Source organism: Panthera tigris, chromosome A1 (genome assembly GCF_018350195.1).
Source record: "Panthera tigris isolate Pti1 chromosome A1, P.tigris_Pti1_mat1.1, whole genome shotgun sequence".
NCBI classification, from domain to species: domain Eukaryota; kingdom Metazoa; phylum Chordata; class Mammalia; order Carnivora; family Felidae; genus Panthera; species Panthera tigris.
The window spans coordinates 227,006,671-227,027,297 of record NC_056660.1 but is presented as its reverse complement, the minus strand read 5'-3'; the positions used below and the strand labels follow the sequence as shown (position 1 = coordinate 227,027,297).

Here is a 20,627-nt window from a genome sequence, read left to right as displayed (position 1 = left end):
ACAGAAGAAAAATATGTAATTTATGCTTCAAAACATGCCCTTTATTTTAAAAATTTTAATAAAAACATCAATCTCCTAATAACCTTTGTCATCTGGAGGAACTCGGCGCAGGTAAGTGGCTCCTCCTGGGGAAGCCGGCAAAGCGGCGTGCTGCTCATTTCTTCTAGAATGGCATCAATGCGAAACTCCATCAGATCGTTGACTCTGTCAAGCAGCAATTCCAGGTCCTCTTTGGAAAAAATAAAAGTGAATACAAAGGATGAAGCACTTTTCTTTTTTCGAAAAAAAAAAAAAAAATGTACACGGCCAAACTGCAGCGGTGAAATCAGGATTATGGTCACTGGGGACCGCTGTATCTCTCTTGGTTTTCTCACACTGTCCTTCCTCTAACTGGTTTCCTGGCTCTGGCTCTCTCCACCTGCCTCTCTCTGACTCAAGACTTCAAGGACTGGCTCGAATGCATCTCCCTCAGGAGGCTTCCTGTGACTCTGCACATATTCGAATTGCCCCCTCCTCCTGCGCTGGCACTGACCCCTGAGCATCCTTCTAGCTGTACGTGCGCCATATTGCCTACTCATCTACTCATGTGTCTCTTCTTCTTCTAGAATTCCTCCTTGTCATCCTTGCTTGTTCAACACAGCTCTGCACCTATTCCTCAGGAGGTATTCAACAGATAATTCTCTGTTAAGATTTTGTTTTTAAGTAATCTCTACACCCAACATGGAGCTTGAACTCACAACCCCGGGATCAAGAGTCACATGCTCCACCAACTGAGCCAGCCAGGCGCCCCAACAGATACTACTGAAGTGAAACAATTCCCTCGGTTTTTCTTTTACTGTTAGTATCATAAGGTACATTTTTTTTAAGTTGTGCTGAAGTAATATTGAACACTAAGTTCCATAGACAGAAAGGTCAATTCCAGAGGAAATTAACACTTTTACATCAAAAGTAGGAATGATGGTTAATAAAGCTCTATCTAAGGGATAATATGGTTTTCAACGGATACCACAGAGTAAATTCTCTTTTCTTCTGATACGGTTTTCATCTAGGAAATGAAGTTAAAATTGAATACAGGCAAGTCCATGTCATATACTCATGATGTATCAAAGATGTAAAATGTTCCCTTAAATAAATACCTTTACTTCCTATAGAATAAGGCCTTAAAAGTTTTCAACCATTTCTAAGTTAATATCAAGATACCAAAAAGTTTTTCCTGGTAAGCTTATTTCCAACTAGAAGAGAGCCAACACTTTTAGGTAAGCATGAATGCTCAATAAAATTCTTTACTGTTTCTGATTCTATAAAGCTTCTTCGAGGACATCTGTGAGCCACCCCATCCCCCAAGATGTCCACATCCTAATCCCCTTCAAATGCTACCTGATATGGCAAAGGGGACTTTGCAGATGTGATCAAGTTAAGTATCTTGAGATGTAGAAACTGTCCTAAATTATCTAGGTGGGAATTATCTACACTAGGTGGGAGCAGTGTAGCCATAAGAGTCCTTATAAGAGGAAAGAAGGAGAGTCAAAGTCCATGGAAACAGAGAAACAGAGAGAAGGAGATTTAAGAATACTATGTTACTGGCTTTGAAGATGGAGTGACCATGAGCCAAAGGATGTAGGTGACCTCTGGAAACTGGAAAGGATTCTCTCCCCTAAAGCCTCCAGAAGGAACTATCTGTGCTGATACCTTGATTTTTAACTCCCTAAGAGTCATCTTGGACTTCTGACATCCATCTCAGATCCTTCATGTAAATCGCAAAAAGAAAACAGAATACGAGAACTAAGGAGAGCTTCTTTAGAAGCTAGCTCCTGTCCCAGGTAACATAATAATAAGACATCCAAATGCAAACATTCTAATCCTAATATTCTCTAGGGAGAATAGTACTAAAGTATAGCTTGGTAGAGCCTGTTCTAATTTGGTTGTGATAACTCTTATTATGAAGTTTTTATACCTTTTATTAAATATCTCCTTCTAGAATGTTAGCCTATTTCCTCCTGTTTTAGTTCCCAGGGAGCTGTATTTTGGAAAGAATATTGTTTTGGAGGCAAGGAAACTGGGCTCTAAACTCACCCTTACTGCTTACATCTATATCACATTAGCAGTCACCCAGCATCTCTGGATCACAGTTTTCCAACTTTAAATTGACCATCTTATTGAAAGTCGAATGTCCAATAGTAAGTATGATTTTTAAATGCAGTTAATCTCTGGGAGATAAAATTAAATAGTGAATTTCCAGGAAATTAATGAGTTCATGTATTTTGGTAAAATTCCCTAAGGAACAGCTTAAGAATAACGGTCTCACTTCATTATTTATACCCCAGTATCTAGAAGAAATTATACAATAGACGTTAAGAACGCAGCCTTTCAAAAATGAGAAATAATAACTATTCAGACAGACTTACTGATCTTCGCAAAAGTGTTTTTTAAGTACGTCTCAATGTTCAGTGACGTCCAGGTCAGTGCAGCCAAGCCAGGCTGGAGAGCTTCATCCACTTTAGCCAAATGAGGGACCATCAGTTGCTCTATGATGGGAGGCATTTTTGACTTCACTCTCTGGTATTCGGCCAGCATCATCTGCAATGAAATGGAGGTTAAATGATCAATGAATATCACACTTCTACTATCTCATTTTTTTCTTATCCAAAAGGATGGCTTTTAGTTAAAGTCCAGCTGTAGGGCTCCAACAGTAGCCTGGCAGGTAGAGTGGCCAAAACAACACAAGAATGGGAGAGGCAAAATCTCTCCCTAAATACAAATTCCTAATCCAATGAAATACAGCTGAGAGAAATTAAGAGTAGGAGTTTCTCACCCCTTCCCCTGCCCAAAAAGGGGAGAAAAGTTCTAAGGTCAAGTGACTTTCTAGACCAGGTTACCAGTGACTTAGTCTGTGCATCACTAAGCTCATTCATTCAACTTTGTATGCTGGCACCACCCACTTCCTGCTCCTCTGGGCAATTCCTGTGGACCATACTCATCACCCAAAATGCTGGGGTCACCAGAAATCTGCCCCAGCCCAAAGGAAACAAAAGCAAAAATGAACTATTGGGACCTCATCAAAGTAAAAAGTTTCTGCACAGTGAAGGAAACAATCAGCAAAACTAAAAGGCAAACAACAGGATGGGAAAAGATATTTGCAAATGACATATCAGATAAAGAGTTAGTATCCAAAAGCTATAAAGAACTTATCAAACTGAACACCCAAAAAACAAATAATCCAGTGAAGAAATGGACAAAAGACATGAAGAGACACTTTTCCAAAGAAGGCATCCAGATGGCTAACAGACACATGAAAAAATGCTCCACATCACTCATCATCAGGGAAATACAAATCAAAACTACAATGAGATACCACCTCACACCAATCAGAATGGCTTAATTAACAACTCAGGTAACAATAGATGTCAATGAGGATGTGGAAAGAGGATCTCTTTTGCACTGCTGGGGGGAATGCAAACTGGTACAGCCACTCTGGAAAACAGTATGAAGGTTCCTCAAAAAGTTAAAAATAGAACTACCCTACGACCCACGAATTGCACTACTAGGTATTTATCCAAAGGATACAGGTGTGCTGTTTCGAAGGGGCAGAGGCACCCCAATGTTTATAGCAGCATTATCAACAATAGTGGGAGTATAGAAAGAGCCCGAATGTCTATTGACAGATGAATGGATAAAGAAGATGTGGTATATATACACAATGGAATATTACTTGGCAACCAAAAAGAGTGAAATCTTGCCATGGATGGAACTAGAGTGAATTATGCTAAGCGAAATTAGTCAATCAGAGAAAGACAAATATCATACGACTTCCCTCATGTGAAATTTAAGATACAAAACAGATCAACATAAGGGAAGGGAGGCAAAAATAATATAAAAACAGGGAAGGGGACAAACCATAAGAGACTCCTAAATATAGAGAACAAACTGAGGGTTGCTGGAGGGGTTGTGGGTGGGGGGGATGGGCTAAATGGGTAAGTTAAGGGGCATTAAGAAGACACTTGTTGGAATGAGCACTTGATCGCTTCTCGGCCTTTTGGCTAAGATCAAGTGTGGAATGAGCACTTGAAGTTATATGTAGGGGATGAGTCACTGGCTTCTACTTCTGAAATCATGATTGCACCATATGCTAACTAACTTGGATGTAAATTCTAAAAAAGAAAAAAGAAAAGAAATCTGCCTCAGCCCATTGCTGGAATCATAAGCCAAATCTTTTTTTTTTTTTAAGGTATCTATATATTTTTGAGAGAGACAGAGACAGTGTAAGAGGGGGAGGGCGGAGAAAGAGGGAGGAGACAGAATCCCAAGCAGGCTCCGCGCTCAGCGCAGAGCCTGATGCAGGGCTCGAACTCACAAAACCATGAGACTGTGACCTGGGCTGAAACCAAGAGTCAGACACGTAACCAACTAAGCCACCCAGGAGCCCCACGCCAAGTCTTGATGTAAGACCCAAAGCATATAAGGAGTCAGGAACCGGCGTTGATCCCACCAAATGTCATGGCTTTAGGTATCATCTGTATGCCAAAGACAACTAAATTCGCATCTCAGCCCAGATCTCACTCCTCAAATCCAGAATCAAACAAGGCCTAAGCCTATTCAATATCTCCAATTGAATATATAAAAGACATTTCGATTTAACATGTCCAAAACTGAACGTTTGTTCTTCCCCAAAACCTTCTCTGCCCACAGCATTCTCCATCTCAGCTGATGGTGGCTTCTGTCTGTCTCTCCCACCCACAGGCAATCCATCAGGATGTCTTGTTTGTTCCACATTCAAGAGATCCTATATCTGACCTGTTTACCATATGCAGTGCTACCACTATCGCTGACTCTCCTCTAAATTACTGTAACGGTCTACCATTGTCTCCCTGCTTCCACTCATGCCCCGTACAGTCTGTGCTCAATTTAGCAACAAGAATGACCCTTTCAAAATGTAAATCAGCCTGGGTAATACCTCTGCTTACATAGCCACATGCCTTCCCATCTCATTCAGGGATACAAGTTCTTATGTTGGTCTACAAAGATCTACCCAATCTGGTCCCCATTACTTCTTTGATCTCATCTCTAATCATTCTTCTCATCCCTTACCTACTCTTGCCCTACTGTCATCCTTGCTGGTCCCTAGCCTCAGGTCCTTTGTATCCCCTTCAAATAACTACTCGAATGCCATCTTCTCAATTCAGCCTGTCCTGAATACCTACTTAATATTGTAAACCATCACCAAAAACCACCCAAACATTTTATCCTGTGTCCTGCTCCATTTTTTCCCATAGTGCCTATCACGTTCCAATAAACTATGTAATTTATCTATTTAGAATGTTCATTGATTATTTTCAGTCTTACCCAACTAGAATATAAGGACAAGAGTTTCTATAGAAAATTCTCTTCAAGAATTTTGTCTGCTTTGTCCAATGCACCTGAAAGAGTACCTGGCATATAGGAGGTGATCCATCAATATTTCCCTAATTTATTAATCAGTTGTTATCAGAAGGAGTGCTTGTGATTACAAACTCGTGGATTCTGTCCTACAATGAAATTTACCTGTTGTATAATATTGAACTGTGTCAGTATTCTGTTCATATATTACCATTTGATAAATTTTTTTAATGTTTATCTTTTATTTTTGAGAGAGAGAGAGAGAGACAGTGCAGGGGAGGGACAGAGAGAGAGGGAGACACAGAACTTGAGGCAGGCTCCAGGCTCTGAGCTGTCAGCACAGACCCCAATGTGTGGCTTGAACTCACGGACCAGTCCGTAAGATCATGACCTGAGCCGAATCGGGACACTTAACTGAGTAAGCCACCCAGGTGCCCCATACATTACCATTTTAAATAAGACTAAAAGTACTTGCAGCCTACCTTTTTTCATAATGTTAGTATTAATAATAATTAATTATAAGAAAGTAAATTTGATGTACTTCTATAAATACAATTGTTTTTAAGCTCATATTTGTAATGTGCATGTTGATACTGTTTGTCATTAGATCAACGTTTACCCAAATGTTTTCCCTGAACTACTAGCCCTAAGAGATTCTACAAGGAAAAGTGGTCCTGGATGAATAAGCTTGGAAACCACTGTATACATGATCCTCCTTCTTGGAAAGTCACAATTAAAATTAATAATTCTGCAAAAACCACAAGAAAGAAGTAAGAAACCCAACGGACTTTGTGAATTTTGTTAAACCCAACATTTCCCAAATGGACCACATCATCCTTTCTTCATACAATACTTTTCTGCAATTTCTCTATATCCTTTCAATTTCCATGAAAACCACTTTGAAAAAGCCTATGTTGGATGGTTCTATTAGCAGCTACTTATACATTTCCTCAATCAATTATCCACGGCTTATCTATTTTCAATGCCCATCACTTATTCTACCTGGAAAGCAAATCAGCAGACCTTCTACCTCTCACCTTAATCCTTTAACCCCATGAGATATTATTCATTTTATAGATGACAAACTGAGGCTTCAAAGGGTAAAACAATTTGCCCAAAGATAATGATTTGTATCCAGATCAAACTGGTTTTAGAATCCATTCTCATAACTATTAGTCTATATGGGCTCATTTTCTTTCCTGTTTGAACCACACTCCAAGGAACAGAAGAAGAAAACAAGCTCTCAGCATAACTGTGGGAACCTGCGAGCTCTGTTAAATATTCAGCACGATAACTCTGCAACATCTGAGGTGGTCCTCCAACCTACCGAAATATCTGCTCTTACCAGTTACTCATGTTGCACACTTGTCCTCTTCTGTCAGACCCATTAACATTGGGGCAACCCGTAGCCTTCTACTCCACTTTATCTACATTCTCTTCCTTGGAGATCTCATCCAAGACAATAACATTGAATACCAACTATATTTTAAGTTTATCTATTTTTTTTATTAATCTCTACACCAAATGTGGGGCTTGAACTCATGACCCCAAGATCAAGAGTTGCGTGCTCTTCCCACTGAGCCAGCCAGCTGCCCCTAAATGCCAACTATATTCTTAAAATTCTCAAAAATAAAAAAATAAATTTAAAAATAAATTTAATAAAAATAAAACTCTCAAAACTATGCCTTCCACTTTGACTCCTCCACTCTACTCCAGACTTACATATCTATCTGCATGGATAATACTTCCACTTAGATCTCTCAAAATCATCTTCTACTTCAGATGGACATTATTGATCTCCTCCTGTCCTCCAAAATATACTAGATCCAGCCTTTGCCATCTCCATAAATGGAACTTTCATTTTGGGCTACTGCATCTGATTAAGCAAATGGTACAAGAATATGAACTACACGGAAATATATAATCGCCCTACTTTAGTAAATCCATTGAGTCACTCACACCAAAAACAAAGGAATCATCCTTGAGTTCTCTCATAACCTGCCTATGGACAATTATTCTCTAATCCACTGATCTACTACTCAGCTGCCACCCAATTTCAACCCACCATCATCTCCATCCTGAAGCAGCACAACAGCCTGCACCCTGCCTTCGCACTGACACTCTTGTCCCCTTAAAAATCTATTCTCTCTGTAGCAGCAAGAACAATTTTTATCGTAAAAACTCCTGCTTGAATTCTTGCAATGTCTTCCTGGTGCCTTCAAACTTATAACCTGCGTTTACATGATCGGTGATGAGCTGGCCTCCACCTTCCCTACAGTCACATTCCTTCTCAATCTCCACCTCAGTCATCCTGAGCACTTGCTATCCCTCAATAGTGACATACCACCAGATTTTTTTTTTTTTTTAATGCAAACTGGGCCTAGCCAGAAACAGGAAAAAATTAAAGTACCATACCTTCATGTTACTGAAGTTCTTTTTGTATACATCCCGTTTCTGGAACAGGGCAGCCGCCAATGGTGACACTTCCAGACCCATCTGTGACATGCACTCTGTCTCTCTAAATAAGGTTAATATCTGCGGGTCAAAGTTTACGAACAATTCCCCCGTGCCTGGAGCTTTCACCAATAAAGATGCCTCAAGTCCTATGTGAATTTCTTCAATCTGTGTCAAGAGATCAACATTTTTACTATTAGAAAGTTCAGCGCCTCGACAGGGGGTCTAGCTCAGTCATTTCTGGGAATGATGACCAGTAAGTGTTCTTCCTTGGATTTGAGCTGCTCAAACCAAAGACGACACTCTTCTTCCAAGGTCACTTTCAGAAAAGTGCCTTCGAGCTCTTGGTAGTGATGCTGTGCAGTCAATCTGACAAAATGCCTGGGTCATGACCCTCTCACACCCAACAGGTAAGTGGACACTGCAGAGGCTTCTCAAAACCCGTTTAGCTCCCCGATACCGTCGTGCCCAACTCATTATTCTTCCTAATAAAAGTTTTATTCAACCCACTAAATTCTGTTTTAGTTATCTAGAGAAACTATGAATACCACCATGGAGACCTCTCTGTTATTGGCTCAGGCACCAAGAGCTAAACCAGGAAAATGGGCTAGCATTTTAGGGGGCCTGTAAGGCTGAATTTCATCCTCTGAGATACTTCCCGTCAGTCTGCAAAGACATACAAGAGTGGGTAGGGTATGAAATACAATTTGATGAACCTAGGATAACCAAAGAAAATTTAAGATTTCGCTTTACAGAGACATACTAATGTTTAGCGACACATCAAGGAAGTTAATGGATTCGAAAAAAGTCAGAAATCCTAATCGACTAGGTAAAAGAACCAATAAACAGGATCTTCTTTCTCTCTTAGGAGTTTGTAAATTAAATAAAAATGAGTTTCTGTTACCTGCCTTATAATTTTTTTCAAAATCAATCATTATTTTTCTTCATGGACAGATTATACTCTTTGACTGATTACCTACATTCAATGAAACCTGTCTTATGAAATACCCACAAATCCAACTTTCTACAGGAATAAAATGCTAGCAGAGGGTTTCCTCTTGACCTGGCAATGAAGACGTCTTTGAAGGGCACACATGTAGAGACTCACTTGTTGAAGCCATGCCCTGTGGTAGAGAACTTCAAACTCCAGGAGGACTTTGGCCACCCTGTTGTAACAGCGAATCACAGGCTTGGCTTCAGCTGTCTGTAGCACAGCCGGGTGCTCCTGGAAAAGCTGCATTGGTTGCTGAATCCTCTGGAAGAGCTGTCGGGCCCACAAAATCTTCCCAGCAATGGGAGGCTGATCTCGACCCAAAGGAGGATCGCATTTCTGCTTCGTATACAGCTTGGAGATCATATCGACGTCAGCCCCATAGTTTTCAAGAATACGCCGATATTTGTCATCAATACCAAGATTAGGTATATTCAACCTGAAAAAAACCAAAAAGTGAATGGTTTGAATGAATGGGAAGATACCTAGCAATCTCCTTTATTAAGATTTATTTTAGGGGCACCTGGGTGGCTCAGTCAGCTGAGCGTCTCTGGATCTCAGCTCAGGTCATGATCTCATGGTTCATGAGTTTGACCCACCACATCAGGCTCTGCATGGACAGTGCAGAGCCTGCTTGGGATTCTTGCTCTCTCGGCCCTTCCCCCACTTGCACACTCTCTCTGTCTCTCTCCCTCAAAATAAATAAATAAACTTTAAAAAAAAAAAAAAAAAGGTTCATTTTAAAACCTATGGCAAAGGAGGGGTCCCTAGCTGACTCAGTCAGTTGAGCATCTGACTCTTGATTTTAGCTCAGGCCATGATCCCAGGGTCATGGGATCGAGCCCCACATCAGGCTCTGTAATGATACTGCAGAGCCTGCTTGGGATTCTCTATCTCCCTCTCTCTCTGCCCCTCCCCCGCTCACTCTTTTCTCTCTCTCTCTCTCTCTCTCTCTCTCTCCCTCTCTCTCTCAAAATAAATAAATAAACATTTTTTTAAAAACATACAGTAATGGAAAAAAATGAGATATTTGGTTGGCATATTTAAAAAATCAGAATAGTATCAATCCATCCATTATCTCAATAAAGTGGCTTTAAATAATAGTATTGGGATGCCTGACTGGCTCAGTAGAGCATGTGACTCTTGATCTCAGGGTCACGAGTTCAAGCCCCACATTGGGCATAGAGTTTACTTAAAAAAAAAAAAAAAGAAATAGTATAAATCCTTAAAATCTAAGCAAAACCATTAACCTGGTAAGAATTTTTTTTAATTACTTAAACATTAAGTAATATTATGATAGACAATCTCATGGTAGTTCAAAGCTAACAGGAAATAAAACAAACTCTTAACATCTGAAGAACTTAAAAACTCTGACCTTGTTATGCAGACTGTCGAGAAAGGATTTTAATTAATAATAACAAAATAAGCTAAACTGTGTTCATATGGCCCCAGTTTTAGAAGACAGAATAGAATCTGTTTCAAATTTTTACCTTTCAAATTTCTTTAACATACTTAGAGCTTGATTTGTGTTCTGAATCTTTTCAAATGTAACATCCATGAACTTCTGCAAGTCGTTCTGAAATAGAGTAAAGTCTGATTGTAAACAGTGAATTCTCATTGGAAAAGTCCTCTTTCCTTTAATTTTTTTAGAGTACACATTCTTTAGTTTCAGATGTACAACATGTTGATTGAACCAGCACTCACCACATAGGTGTGGCCCACCGGCCGTCACCATAAGTTATTATAATATTATTGATTTTAAAAAGTCCTGTTTAGCAACAAGACAGAAGAGTTCCCCATTCTCTACGAGCACATATAATATAGGAAAAAGCATAACAGAAAATTTAGTCCTCCCCTGAGCTTGAAAGATAAATGCCCAGAAGCCATAACAAAGAGGGTCTTGAAAGCCAGGGCAATCACAGGAGCTGGCACGAAGTCAGGCTTGGGTCAGATACAGGGCCTGGGGGGCAGGAAGTGGGGTTTTATCTCAATGTGGGTAGAGAAGCTGTGGGGTCCTAACACTCTCAACAGATCGCTGTGGAAAGCCACAGCCCTTGAAATGCAGCAATAATTCTGTCCACAAGGAGGGAAAGCAGCATGGGGGCTTGCCATCTGCCCAGAGTCATGAATGGATGAACCAGGCCCCCTGAATCAGGATCCCGCACCTCCTCTGTAAAGGGCCAGACAGTAACTTTTTTCAGCTTTGTGGGGCATAGGTCTCTTTCACAACCACTCACCTATCACCATATGCAGAGGCAGCCATAAACAATCCATAAGCAAAGATGCAGGGAGGGTTTGGCCCTTGGGCATAGTTTGCTGATCCCTGCCCTAGAGCAAATGAAATCCTATGTCTGCACCACACCTAAAAGAGGCATCTGAGTTTAAACTACACATGAGATGGGGGGTGGGGGAGGGGCAGTGTCTAACCCAAGAAATTAATATAACAGCTAGTCTGGAATAGCGAACCCACTGGGGCCCCAGCAGAAGAAATGCCAAACTACTCTGTAGAAACACTTCCAGAGCCCAGGAACATAAAACCACTACGGAAAAAGAGATTAGTAAGTAATTCCTAAGAATTTCAAAAGGAATGACTTAAATACCAAACTTTGAAGAAATACCTCTTTCATTAAGCCCTCAGATCGATTTTCCAAAATGATTTTCATGATGAGTTGTCCTGAGAACCTCACATATCTTACACTATCGTACAATTTTATGTAAAAAAAAAAAAAAAAAAAAAATCGCACCAAAAAATGAAGCACATGATTTATTCTTGGTCATTCTAAGATTTAGTACAGTTGTCATTACAATCTAAATTGAGTTCATTAAAGACAAAAAAAATATTTCATTATTTTCTATCTCATGCTTCAAGGTAAAGGTGCAACCAATTCTTCTCAATTTTACCAGACGAAAATTTTGAGCCTCTACAATTCTAAAGGGATCATTAACTTACACACAACTGGGAAGCCAGTTGCATATGCACTGAGAATTAGTACCAAGATGAGCTTGACTGTACACAAATCATTTGGCAAGACCAGATGGAAATATCCAGGACACCACTGGAAACACTGAACACTTGAAGAAACATGGCTACCTGGGGGGGCTCCCTACCCCATTCAGCAAAGTCCCAAAGCTGAAGGATCACTACACCTATCACAATACATTCTTGCTCTCAATACTTCTCACTACTCCTACTAAAACTATATATACATATATATATACACACACACATATACCATCTTACATATGTTATATATTACACGTATATTAAGTGGCGCTATTTCTTCTGCAAAAACCACATCTTAGGATTGAGAAATTGTCCTGCACTAAATAGTACAGTTAGCCTAACTAAATAAACATTCAAATGTTGTCACTACATTAAAAAAAAAAAAAAAACAAAAAACAAAAAACAACTGGGTATAAACCATGCACAACCAGAATATTTGCAATGCCTCCATTACCTCCCTAGAACTACAGACAGCAGCTTTACTGAGCCCTAACATTTGCACCTGGTTTTCCTTGCTTTCCTACCCTGTGGCTTCACAAAGGCCTATGCTAAGCTCTTTATGAATATTTAAGACCTTGAATTAGTCTTCTTTTCTCTCTTCCTTAGGCCCATTCTGAGAGTCTTATGGAATCTGGCCATGGAATCTTCATACTAGTCCTCTTACAAGTTCTGGGCTCTCAGGTCCTTCTCAGTCTTCTCTTGCCTCAGCTTGACATCTCAACAGCTGGTCCTTTGCTAAATACTGCCTTCCTCTGCCTGCTAGGCTCTGCCTGCCAGACTTCTAATGGCTCACCTGGTTCCAAGGCATTCGCTCTCTGACCTGTTAGCACCAGCATGAACCCAGGATTCCAGGCTCTGATGCCCTGGACACAACCCTGATCAAAATCACTCATGTACTGCCACCCCCCCCCCCCCACCACCACCACCCATGCCCTCCAGTCTTTATCTTGGAGACACCAGTTACTGGTCCCCTCTATCTCTTATCTCCAAGGCTCATCACCTCTGTCCCCAACTCTAACCAGAGCTGTAGGAAAGTCAGTATTTTCATCCTGATTTTATAGAGACAAGAGCTGAATTCAGTGAGAGTGGGTGAGTAATTTAAAGGAGAAAGGCAGGGGTCTCCTGAGTGCTTCAGTCAGTTGAGTGTCTGACTCTTGATTTTGGCTCCAGTCATGATCCCAGGATCATGGGATCGAGCCCCTCATCAGGCTCCACACTGAGCATGGAGTCTGCTTGGGATTCTCTCTCTCCCCCTCTGCCCCTCTCCCCTGCTCACATTCTCTCTCTCTCTCTCTCTCTCTCTCTCTCTCTCTCTCTCTCTCTCAAATAAAAAAATTAAAATTAAAAAATAATAATAATAAATTAAGAAGAAAGGGGCTGGTTAAGAAAAAGAGAATGGAGGGGCACCTGGCTGGTTCAGTCAGTAGAGAATGTGACTCTTGATCTCAGAGCTGTGAGTTCGAGCCCCACATTGGGTGTAGAGATTACTTAAAAATAAAAATCTTGGCAAACCATAAGAGAACAAACTGAGGGTTGATGGTGGGGGCGGGGAGTGGAAATGGGTGATGGGCACTGAGGAGGGAACTTGTTGGGATGAGCACTGGGTGTCGTAAGTGATGAATCATAGGAATCTATTCCCAAAGCCAAGAACACACTGTATATACTGTATGTTAGCTAACTTGACAATAAATTATATTTTTTTAAAAAATCTTAATCTTGGCATGTTAAAAAAATATATGTACCTTGAAACCATATGGAGAAATAAAGATCTCAATAAAGGCAAATACACGAGCAATTATAAAAATAAATAATAAATAAATAAATCTTTTAAAACAATAGAAAGAGACAAAGAAGTCAAAGGAAAAATTGGTCATTCAACCAAAGAAACAAGTAGACCACGTCTGAGGTGTAAGATGAGATAAACAATAGTGTTGAATTAAAAAAAAATTATGAGAATAGGCACTAGTAATCTACAACTAATGCTTTAAAGCCAGGCTGTAGGGCATTTATAAAATTATATTCTTGGTATTATATAAAGTAAGCACAGTCTTGAAAAGGTTTCCCCACTCCTCTGGTGTCCCCCACCCATGGCTGTTCTAGCATCAGCCTCCTCTCCAAAGCCTCCTCTCTGAAGCTCCACCAGTCCCAGCCAAGCAGAAGACAGGGGTATTCTCCTAGGCTCACGTCCTACCCTCACGGGTCGCCGCAATTATCAAATCCTACCTGTGTTCCAGGCCTGTCCTGTAAGTTGCCCTGGGACTTCTTTAGAATATGTCTTTTTATCTTTGAATCCTCACTTCCGGGCACGGTATCGGAATATTACATTTTTAGAGTTGGTCATTTTAGCCACTATTTGCCCTTCCTTAAATAAGGTACTCATTATTCTAACATATATGTGCTTATATTTCAACCATATCACATGTCTGCCGCTGGCTGTGAGCTCTAAGGGCAAATCTACTTGATTTACTTCTGTCTTTATAACCCACAGCAAAGAAGCATAGTTGTTAATTGATACACAGTAGATGCTGGTTTAATTGCAGTATATCGAGTTCTTAGGAATTCCTTACCCACACACTAATTTGGCAAACATTCCTTCCGCTCTCTCCAGTTAGGTAAGGCGCCCTGGAGACACAAAGAGGAACGAACGCAAGCCCTGCCCTCAGGGTGTTCACCGTCCACTCCTGTCCACCCCCACACAAGCTACTAAAGTGCCATGTGATCTGAAACTGCTGGGAAGGGAAGCTGCAGCAGAGAATCAGCACCACCACTGCCCATCGCTTCCCATCGTCCTCATGTCTAGCTGGCCCCCAAACAAGGTCATTGCATAAATTACCATAGGCACTATATCTTCCCATCAACCGAAACATTTATTCTAGCGTAATAGTTAAAAACTTGACTGCTAGAGCCCGAATGCCTGGATTTAATCCCGACTCTCCCAGTTGTTATCTCTGTGATGATCAGATGATTAACACCCATAAAGTGCTCAGGACAGTACCCAACATATAGAATTAGCTCATTTTGTTATGATTCCTTTTTACCATTGGACCCACCCTTCAGAGCTCTTTTTCCTTGAAATGTACGAATTGACTTCGAAACAGAACTTTTGGGAAAGAAGTAACAGAATGCTCATTTTCCTTTTCAAATCAGAAAGGCATACACTTTGGACTTCACTAGGATGAAAAGAAGTCTGAATATGAAACTTCGGTAGACACCGATGGGGTCATCTCCCCCTCACCCTCCTTGATTCTTCTCTGATAACACTCACAGCCCTCTCCCCCCGCTCCAAGAGACCCAGACCCCCCATATGGGCTGGAAGTCAAGATGGCTGGTCAGTGAGGGGGCGGGAGGGAAGGGGAAAGGAAGAGAGAAGTGGGCTGCAGACCAAGAGGGGTCCAGGTGCTGAGTGGGTCCTGGCACCACTGTTTCTAAAGCCAGCTGCAACCCTGGCTTTGCAATCTGGCAGACAGTTGGTCGTAATCATTGCTATAAAGTAACAAACAAACAGAAACAAATTTCTATATTCTAATAACTCCACATTTCAACAGGAGATGAAAGTTAATTTTCTAAGAACTAAGATGGAAGGCATGAAAAAGTATGATTACAGATCATTATCCAAAGCTATATTTATGACCCTTTAATCCATGAAAAAGAGCCTTCAATTATTAATGTGAAATCACAAAATGCAGGCTGAGGTTGCGATCGGTCACCTCTATGATGAAGCCGCCTCTCCCTTCTGAATGGTTAATGATTAGCAACAGCATCATACAGAAGGGAAAAAATAAACACACGGCTGTCAACAGGAATTTTATTATACAACTTACATGAAGGTCATTAGTCTGCTTGCAAAACTCTTCATAATCCTGGTCAAAATCCATTTTCCTCTGGTCTAAGAAATTATATTCCTTTTTCTTTATGGCGGCAACAATACTCTGAAATGTTATGAAAGAAATAAGACATTGTCTCAACATTCTCGCAATACTCAATTAAATAGGACCTTTAAATGTAGAACCTGTATAATCATCTTTCAAAAATCAACTTAAAAGGAGCCTTATTTCTTTAATTATTCACATGGCTTAATGCTTATCAGGGGCAATAGAATCTTGCCAAGTGCATTCAGAGAAATCACTTAGAAAGCATTTTCATGAGGTTTTACATATTCCTGAAGAAAAATATAAAATAAAACCATAGCTGAAAAGCAGGAGAGGTGTTTTCTCTAAAAATTTCTCTGGGGTGCCTGGGTGGCTCAGTCAGTTGAGCGTCTGACTTCAGTTCAGGTCATGATCTCATGGCTTGTAAGTTCGAGCCCCACGTCTGGCTCTGTGCTGAGAGCTCAGAGCCTGGAGCCTGCTTTGAATTCTGTCTCTCTTTCTCTCTCTCTCTCTCTCTCTCTCTCTGCCCCTCCCCCGCTTGTGCGCGCGCGCTCTCTCTCTCTCTCTCTCTCAAAAATCAGTAAAAACATTAAAGAAAATTCCTTTTTAATTTCTTACTAATGATATCTGAATTTTTTTAAAAAGTCCAGAGTAGAATTATTAAAACGTTTTTCACTGAAAAGTTTAAGTCTTCTCAGAAAATAAATAGCCGTAACAGAACACAACCAACCTAGGAAGAAAATAGTTGTAGCATCTACAGATGAAAAACTACCTTCTAAGCCTCACATGTCTTAAATAAAACATCAAACCGCAACCTGCCATTTCAAGAATCTCCAGAATTAACTGCTTCCTCCTACCCTGCAAAGCTACAGTCTGTGACTATGAAAGCACAAATCAGGCAACTCGTCTCCTTGAGAATACTATTATCCTAAGGTTTGTTTGCTCAGAATAATGAGCTATAATGCTCTATGATCGTTCTTAACCAGGTACTAAGCCATTCTCAAACTCAGGTGCCCACATTGTTGACACAGGCATATAATTTTTATGAAGAAAGTTGGGCCTCCTTCCATCACCTCCTCTTCAAAGTCATTTCCATTTAAACATCAATTCACATCTCTCAATAGACAAGTGTATAAAATGCAGAACTCCTTGAATCAAGTTTACTAACTAAAACAACCTACTCTTTCATGCTGTATAACTACAAAATTAGCTCTATGGAGACACTATATGCATATGGTGCCATCCATCATGTTATGAGCATTGAAAAGCTGCATTACTACATTTTAATGTGGCAAGAAAGAAACAAACAAACAAAGAAACAAAGATTTGGGGTCCTTAGAAAATTCTATGTTTGGATTTAATGGTCACTTAAGAGTATTAAGCTGACAAACATTAATCATGACCTTCAACCAACTAATCCAACTCAACCTAGTAAACCATTTACTTGACAGGTATTTATTGTGCACCTATTACAGGCTAGTGAACTCTGAAAACCCAGGAAGGAGCTGAAAAAACAAATGTCCCTGCCCTCAAAGAACGTCCAGCCTCGGTGCGGGACGGGGTCAGAATCTATGTAAAGCACAAGTAAATGGACAGGATAATTTCACACAGTGAAAAAATGAGTAATGTGACATTGAGTGCTTGAGAAGAACAGAGATCAAGGAAAACCTAACCAAAAGGGTCATTTAAATGAAGATCTACAGGCCAAGAAAGAGTAGCCATGTGATGGTCCAGAGGCAGAACTTTCCAGGAAAAAAAAGCTCTATAAGCCCCAAGGTGGACTGAACTGAAATGACCTGCGTCCAGAGAACATCAAAGGAGAAGAGAAGCAGATGAGGAGACAGGAGGGGTGGACAGGACCTTGACAGCTACACAAGGAACCTCAGTTTCACTTCCATGGTCACCATTTTGAGCTTCTAAACTGGTACTAACACACAAAAACCTCACTAGATGCTTTCATGCACCATCTACATTTTAGCTCACTATCCTCTGGTACATCCATTTTAATCAGTATTTCACGTTAGATTTTTAGATTTCTCTTCCCAGTATTTTTATCAGGTTAGAACAGTCTTTATCTGCATTTAGATGTATAGCTCAACTTCTCCTTCAAAAATAAACTTTGACATATGCTCCAAAGTTATTTTTTCATTAAGAATAGAAAATAAATAAATTCCAAGCTGAAAAGTAAATGAATATATTCGGTCTTTGTCTTGCAAAACTGTCAGTTTCAGATATAGATTATCTACCCTGCAGATAACACCCAACCCACCTAAAATGTTTCCTGCTATATAAAAAAGGTCTTTTCTCTTACTCTCCTAAAATCTGGTCTACTCAGGAAATGAAAAAGATTCCTTATATTAGACTAAACTGTTAGAGTACAAAAACTAACGTGTGGCAGTAGATTTTACGATTCTTTTCAAATTCAAGTACAAAAAAAAAAAAAAAAAATTAGCTTTTAATATCACTGTCCCCAAACAAGAAAAACTTAACTATATCAAGACTAAGAATTCAAAACCCATTTTGTTTGGAAATTGTTTTTCAAAACTCTTCAAAACATTATTAGATCGCTGTGCCTGCTTTAAAAACTAAGATTAGTTACACACCTACCCTTACAAGATAAAGCAGTTAAAAATCAAAATAATTAGAAACTGTTGGGCTAGGGGCGCCTGGGTGGCTCAGTCGGTTAAGCGTCCGACTTCGGCTCAGGTCATGATCTTGAGGCCCGTGAGTTCGAGCCCCGCGTCGGGCTCTGTGCTGCCAGCCTGGAGCCTGTTTCAGATTCTGTGTCTCCCTCTCTCTGCCCCTCCCCCGTTCATGCTCTGTCTCTCTCTGTCTCAAAAATAAATAAACATTAAAAAAAATTTAAAAAAAAAAGAAACTGTTGGGCTAAATTAAAATCTTTTATTTCGCTAAAATACGTCCCTTTTATTTTGCTAACATAGGTCCAAATAAAAAGATTAAATGCAGCCATAATCAGATGCACCCAGAACTCAGTGTCAGTTAGTGCCTGAAGCATAGTATATGTTTCATTAAATATTTCTTGCACGAATAAATGAAATAATACGTTATATTTAAACATTTTTCTTGTGCTAATGAAAATGCTCTTACTAATGATGATTAATTTTAGACTATTGGTAAGTCATTCTCATAATCACATACCTGAGAAGAACATATTAGCACCATTACACAATTCTCAAATAGATTTAATTTCTTTATTGTTCAAGGGTCATGAGCTTACATCTAACATTACAGATTATTTGAATCATTCTAAATATAAATACTTGTACGAGATATTAAAGTTTTAGTTACAGAAAAGGTAGGAAATTTAGTTTTAAAGGACAGAACCTCGGGGGCGCCTAGCTGGCTCTGTCAGTGGAGCGTGCAACTCTTGATCTTGGGGTTGTGAGTTCAAGTCCCACGTTGGGTATAGACGTTACTTAAAAAAAAATAAAATCTTTAAACAAAAATGAAGTACAGACCTGGTATTTAGTGACCATGTCTTCCAGCCCCTCAATTTTAGAATCTTGCAGGACTGAGTATGTCCTGAAGGTTGTAAAGATATCTATTATCTTGGCAAGACGTCGGTGGAAAGTTTCAAATTTTCCAAAAATATACATCTCACTAAATTCAAATTGTTTCTCATTTGGATCTTGTTTAAGCTTTTGTTTTGTCTTGTGAAAGCAGCGCTGGTATTCCTTAAAATTAAAAACCAAAATATTAGAGAGGGAACATACCCCAGGTTATCAACCTTATTCTCACGTGGAAGAAGCTGTAAATTCAGGGTGGAACCTCAAACCCTGTCAGTGTCATGCCTTTGCGTGTGCCCATTCTTCAGCTGGCAATGTCATCATTTCCTAACTCCCAATCTAGCAAATTACTAATTATTCATGAGGCAACTCAAAGGCACAGCCTTTCCACTTGATCCCACTGTGTCAGCATTAGCCTAACTCGGTGTCTAACTCCCAATTCATCCTCAAGAAACTAAAGAAACTACCTCATCTTTGCATTTCTGGGACTGAGTGTGGCATCAGGACATCACAGGGCCCCAAAACAGCAGAACAAGTGCATAGACTTTGAGAGCAGATTTATCAACATTCAATTTTCTTCACAATAATTACTCTTTTACAAAAAGAATTACTTCTCAGCAATCAACAATGATAACTGCTACATGATTTAAGATGCATCAGCAAAAACCACATAAAAATAATAAAATATTATCTAAACGTGTTATTAAGCTGACCGTTACCTGCTTGAGTTTAATTGCAGATAGTATCTTTTCCACAACAACATCTTGCGGCTGGCTCCAGATGGACGCAGTTCCGTTGTTGGTAATGTAGGCTTTACATGCAGATATCATCTGATTCGTCACCTGGAATTTCCCAATAAAATGGTGCTAAGTACATAAAACAGCCATCACTCGTAAACTGAACTGGAGGGTCCTTGACTCCTCTACCTCTCAGGGTGTGCAATCTGTGACCTTGACACTAGGTTTCTTTTTTTCCATCACAGCCACGATCCAGCACTAACACTTCTTTTGCCCCAGCTCTTTTTTTGCCCCAGCTCCTTTATACAAATGACAACAATTATTTATATTTCAGGTGTACAACATGATCCTTTATATTCATATGCAGAGTGAAATGATTACCATGATAAACACATGTACCACCTCACAGTTTACCCCTGTGGGTGTGTGTGTTGTGTGTGTGTGTGTGTGTGTGTGTGTGTGTGTGTGTGTGTTGAAAAGACGTCAGATCTGCTCTCTTACCAACTTTTGAGTACACAATACAAGTATTATTAACTATGGTAGCTATGCTGTGCGTTAGATTCCCCAGAATTTATTCATCTTATAACTGAGAGTTGTAGCATCTCCCTGTTGCCCACACTCCCCAGCCTCTGGCAACCACCCTTCTACTCTCTACTTCCATTTGTTCGTCTT

At 40.0% G+C, this 20,627-nt stretch overlaps 1 protein-coding gene across 1 annotated transcript in view; it reads right to left on the bottom strand.

Annotated features, from left to right (window-relative positions):
• The window catches only part of DNAH5 (dynein axonemal heavy chain 5), a 283,958-nt gene that overhangs the window by 184,916 nt on the left and 78,415 nt on the right, over positions 1–20,627 (bottom strand). Inside the window, exons 10-17 of the mRNA XM_042997483.1 lie at positions 19,938–20,060; positions 19,171–19,386; positions 15,644–15,751; positions 10,309–10,394; positions 8,936–9,257; positions 7,789–7,995; positions 2,406–2,577; positions 84–229 (exon numbers count right to left, since the gene is read on the bottom strand). Of these exons, the coding sequence (XP_042853417.1) occupies positions 84–229; positions 2,406–2,577; positions 7,789–7,995; positions 8,936–9,257; positions 10,309–10,394; positions 15,644–15,751; positions 19,171–19,386; positions 19,938–20,060 (1,380 nt within the window). The remainder of the gene's footprint in view (positions 1–83; positions 230–2,405; positions 2,578–7,788; positions 7,996–8,935; positions 9,258–10,308; positions 10,395–15,643; positions 15,752–19,170; positions 19,387–19,937; positions 20,061–20,627) is intronic.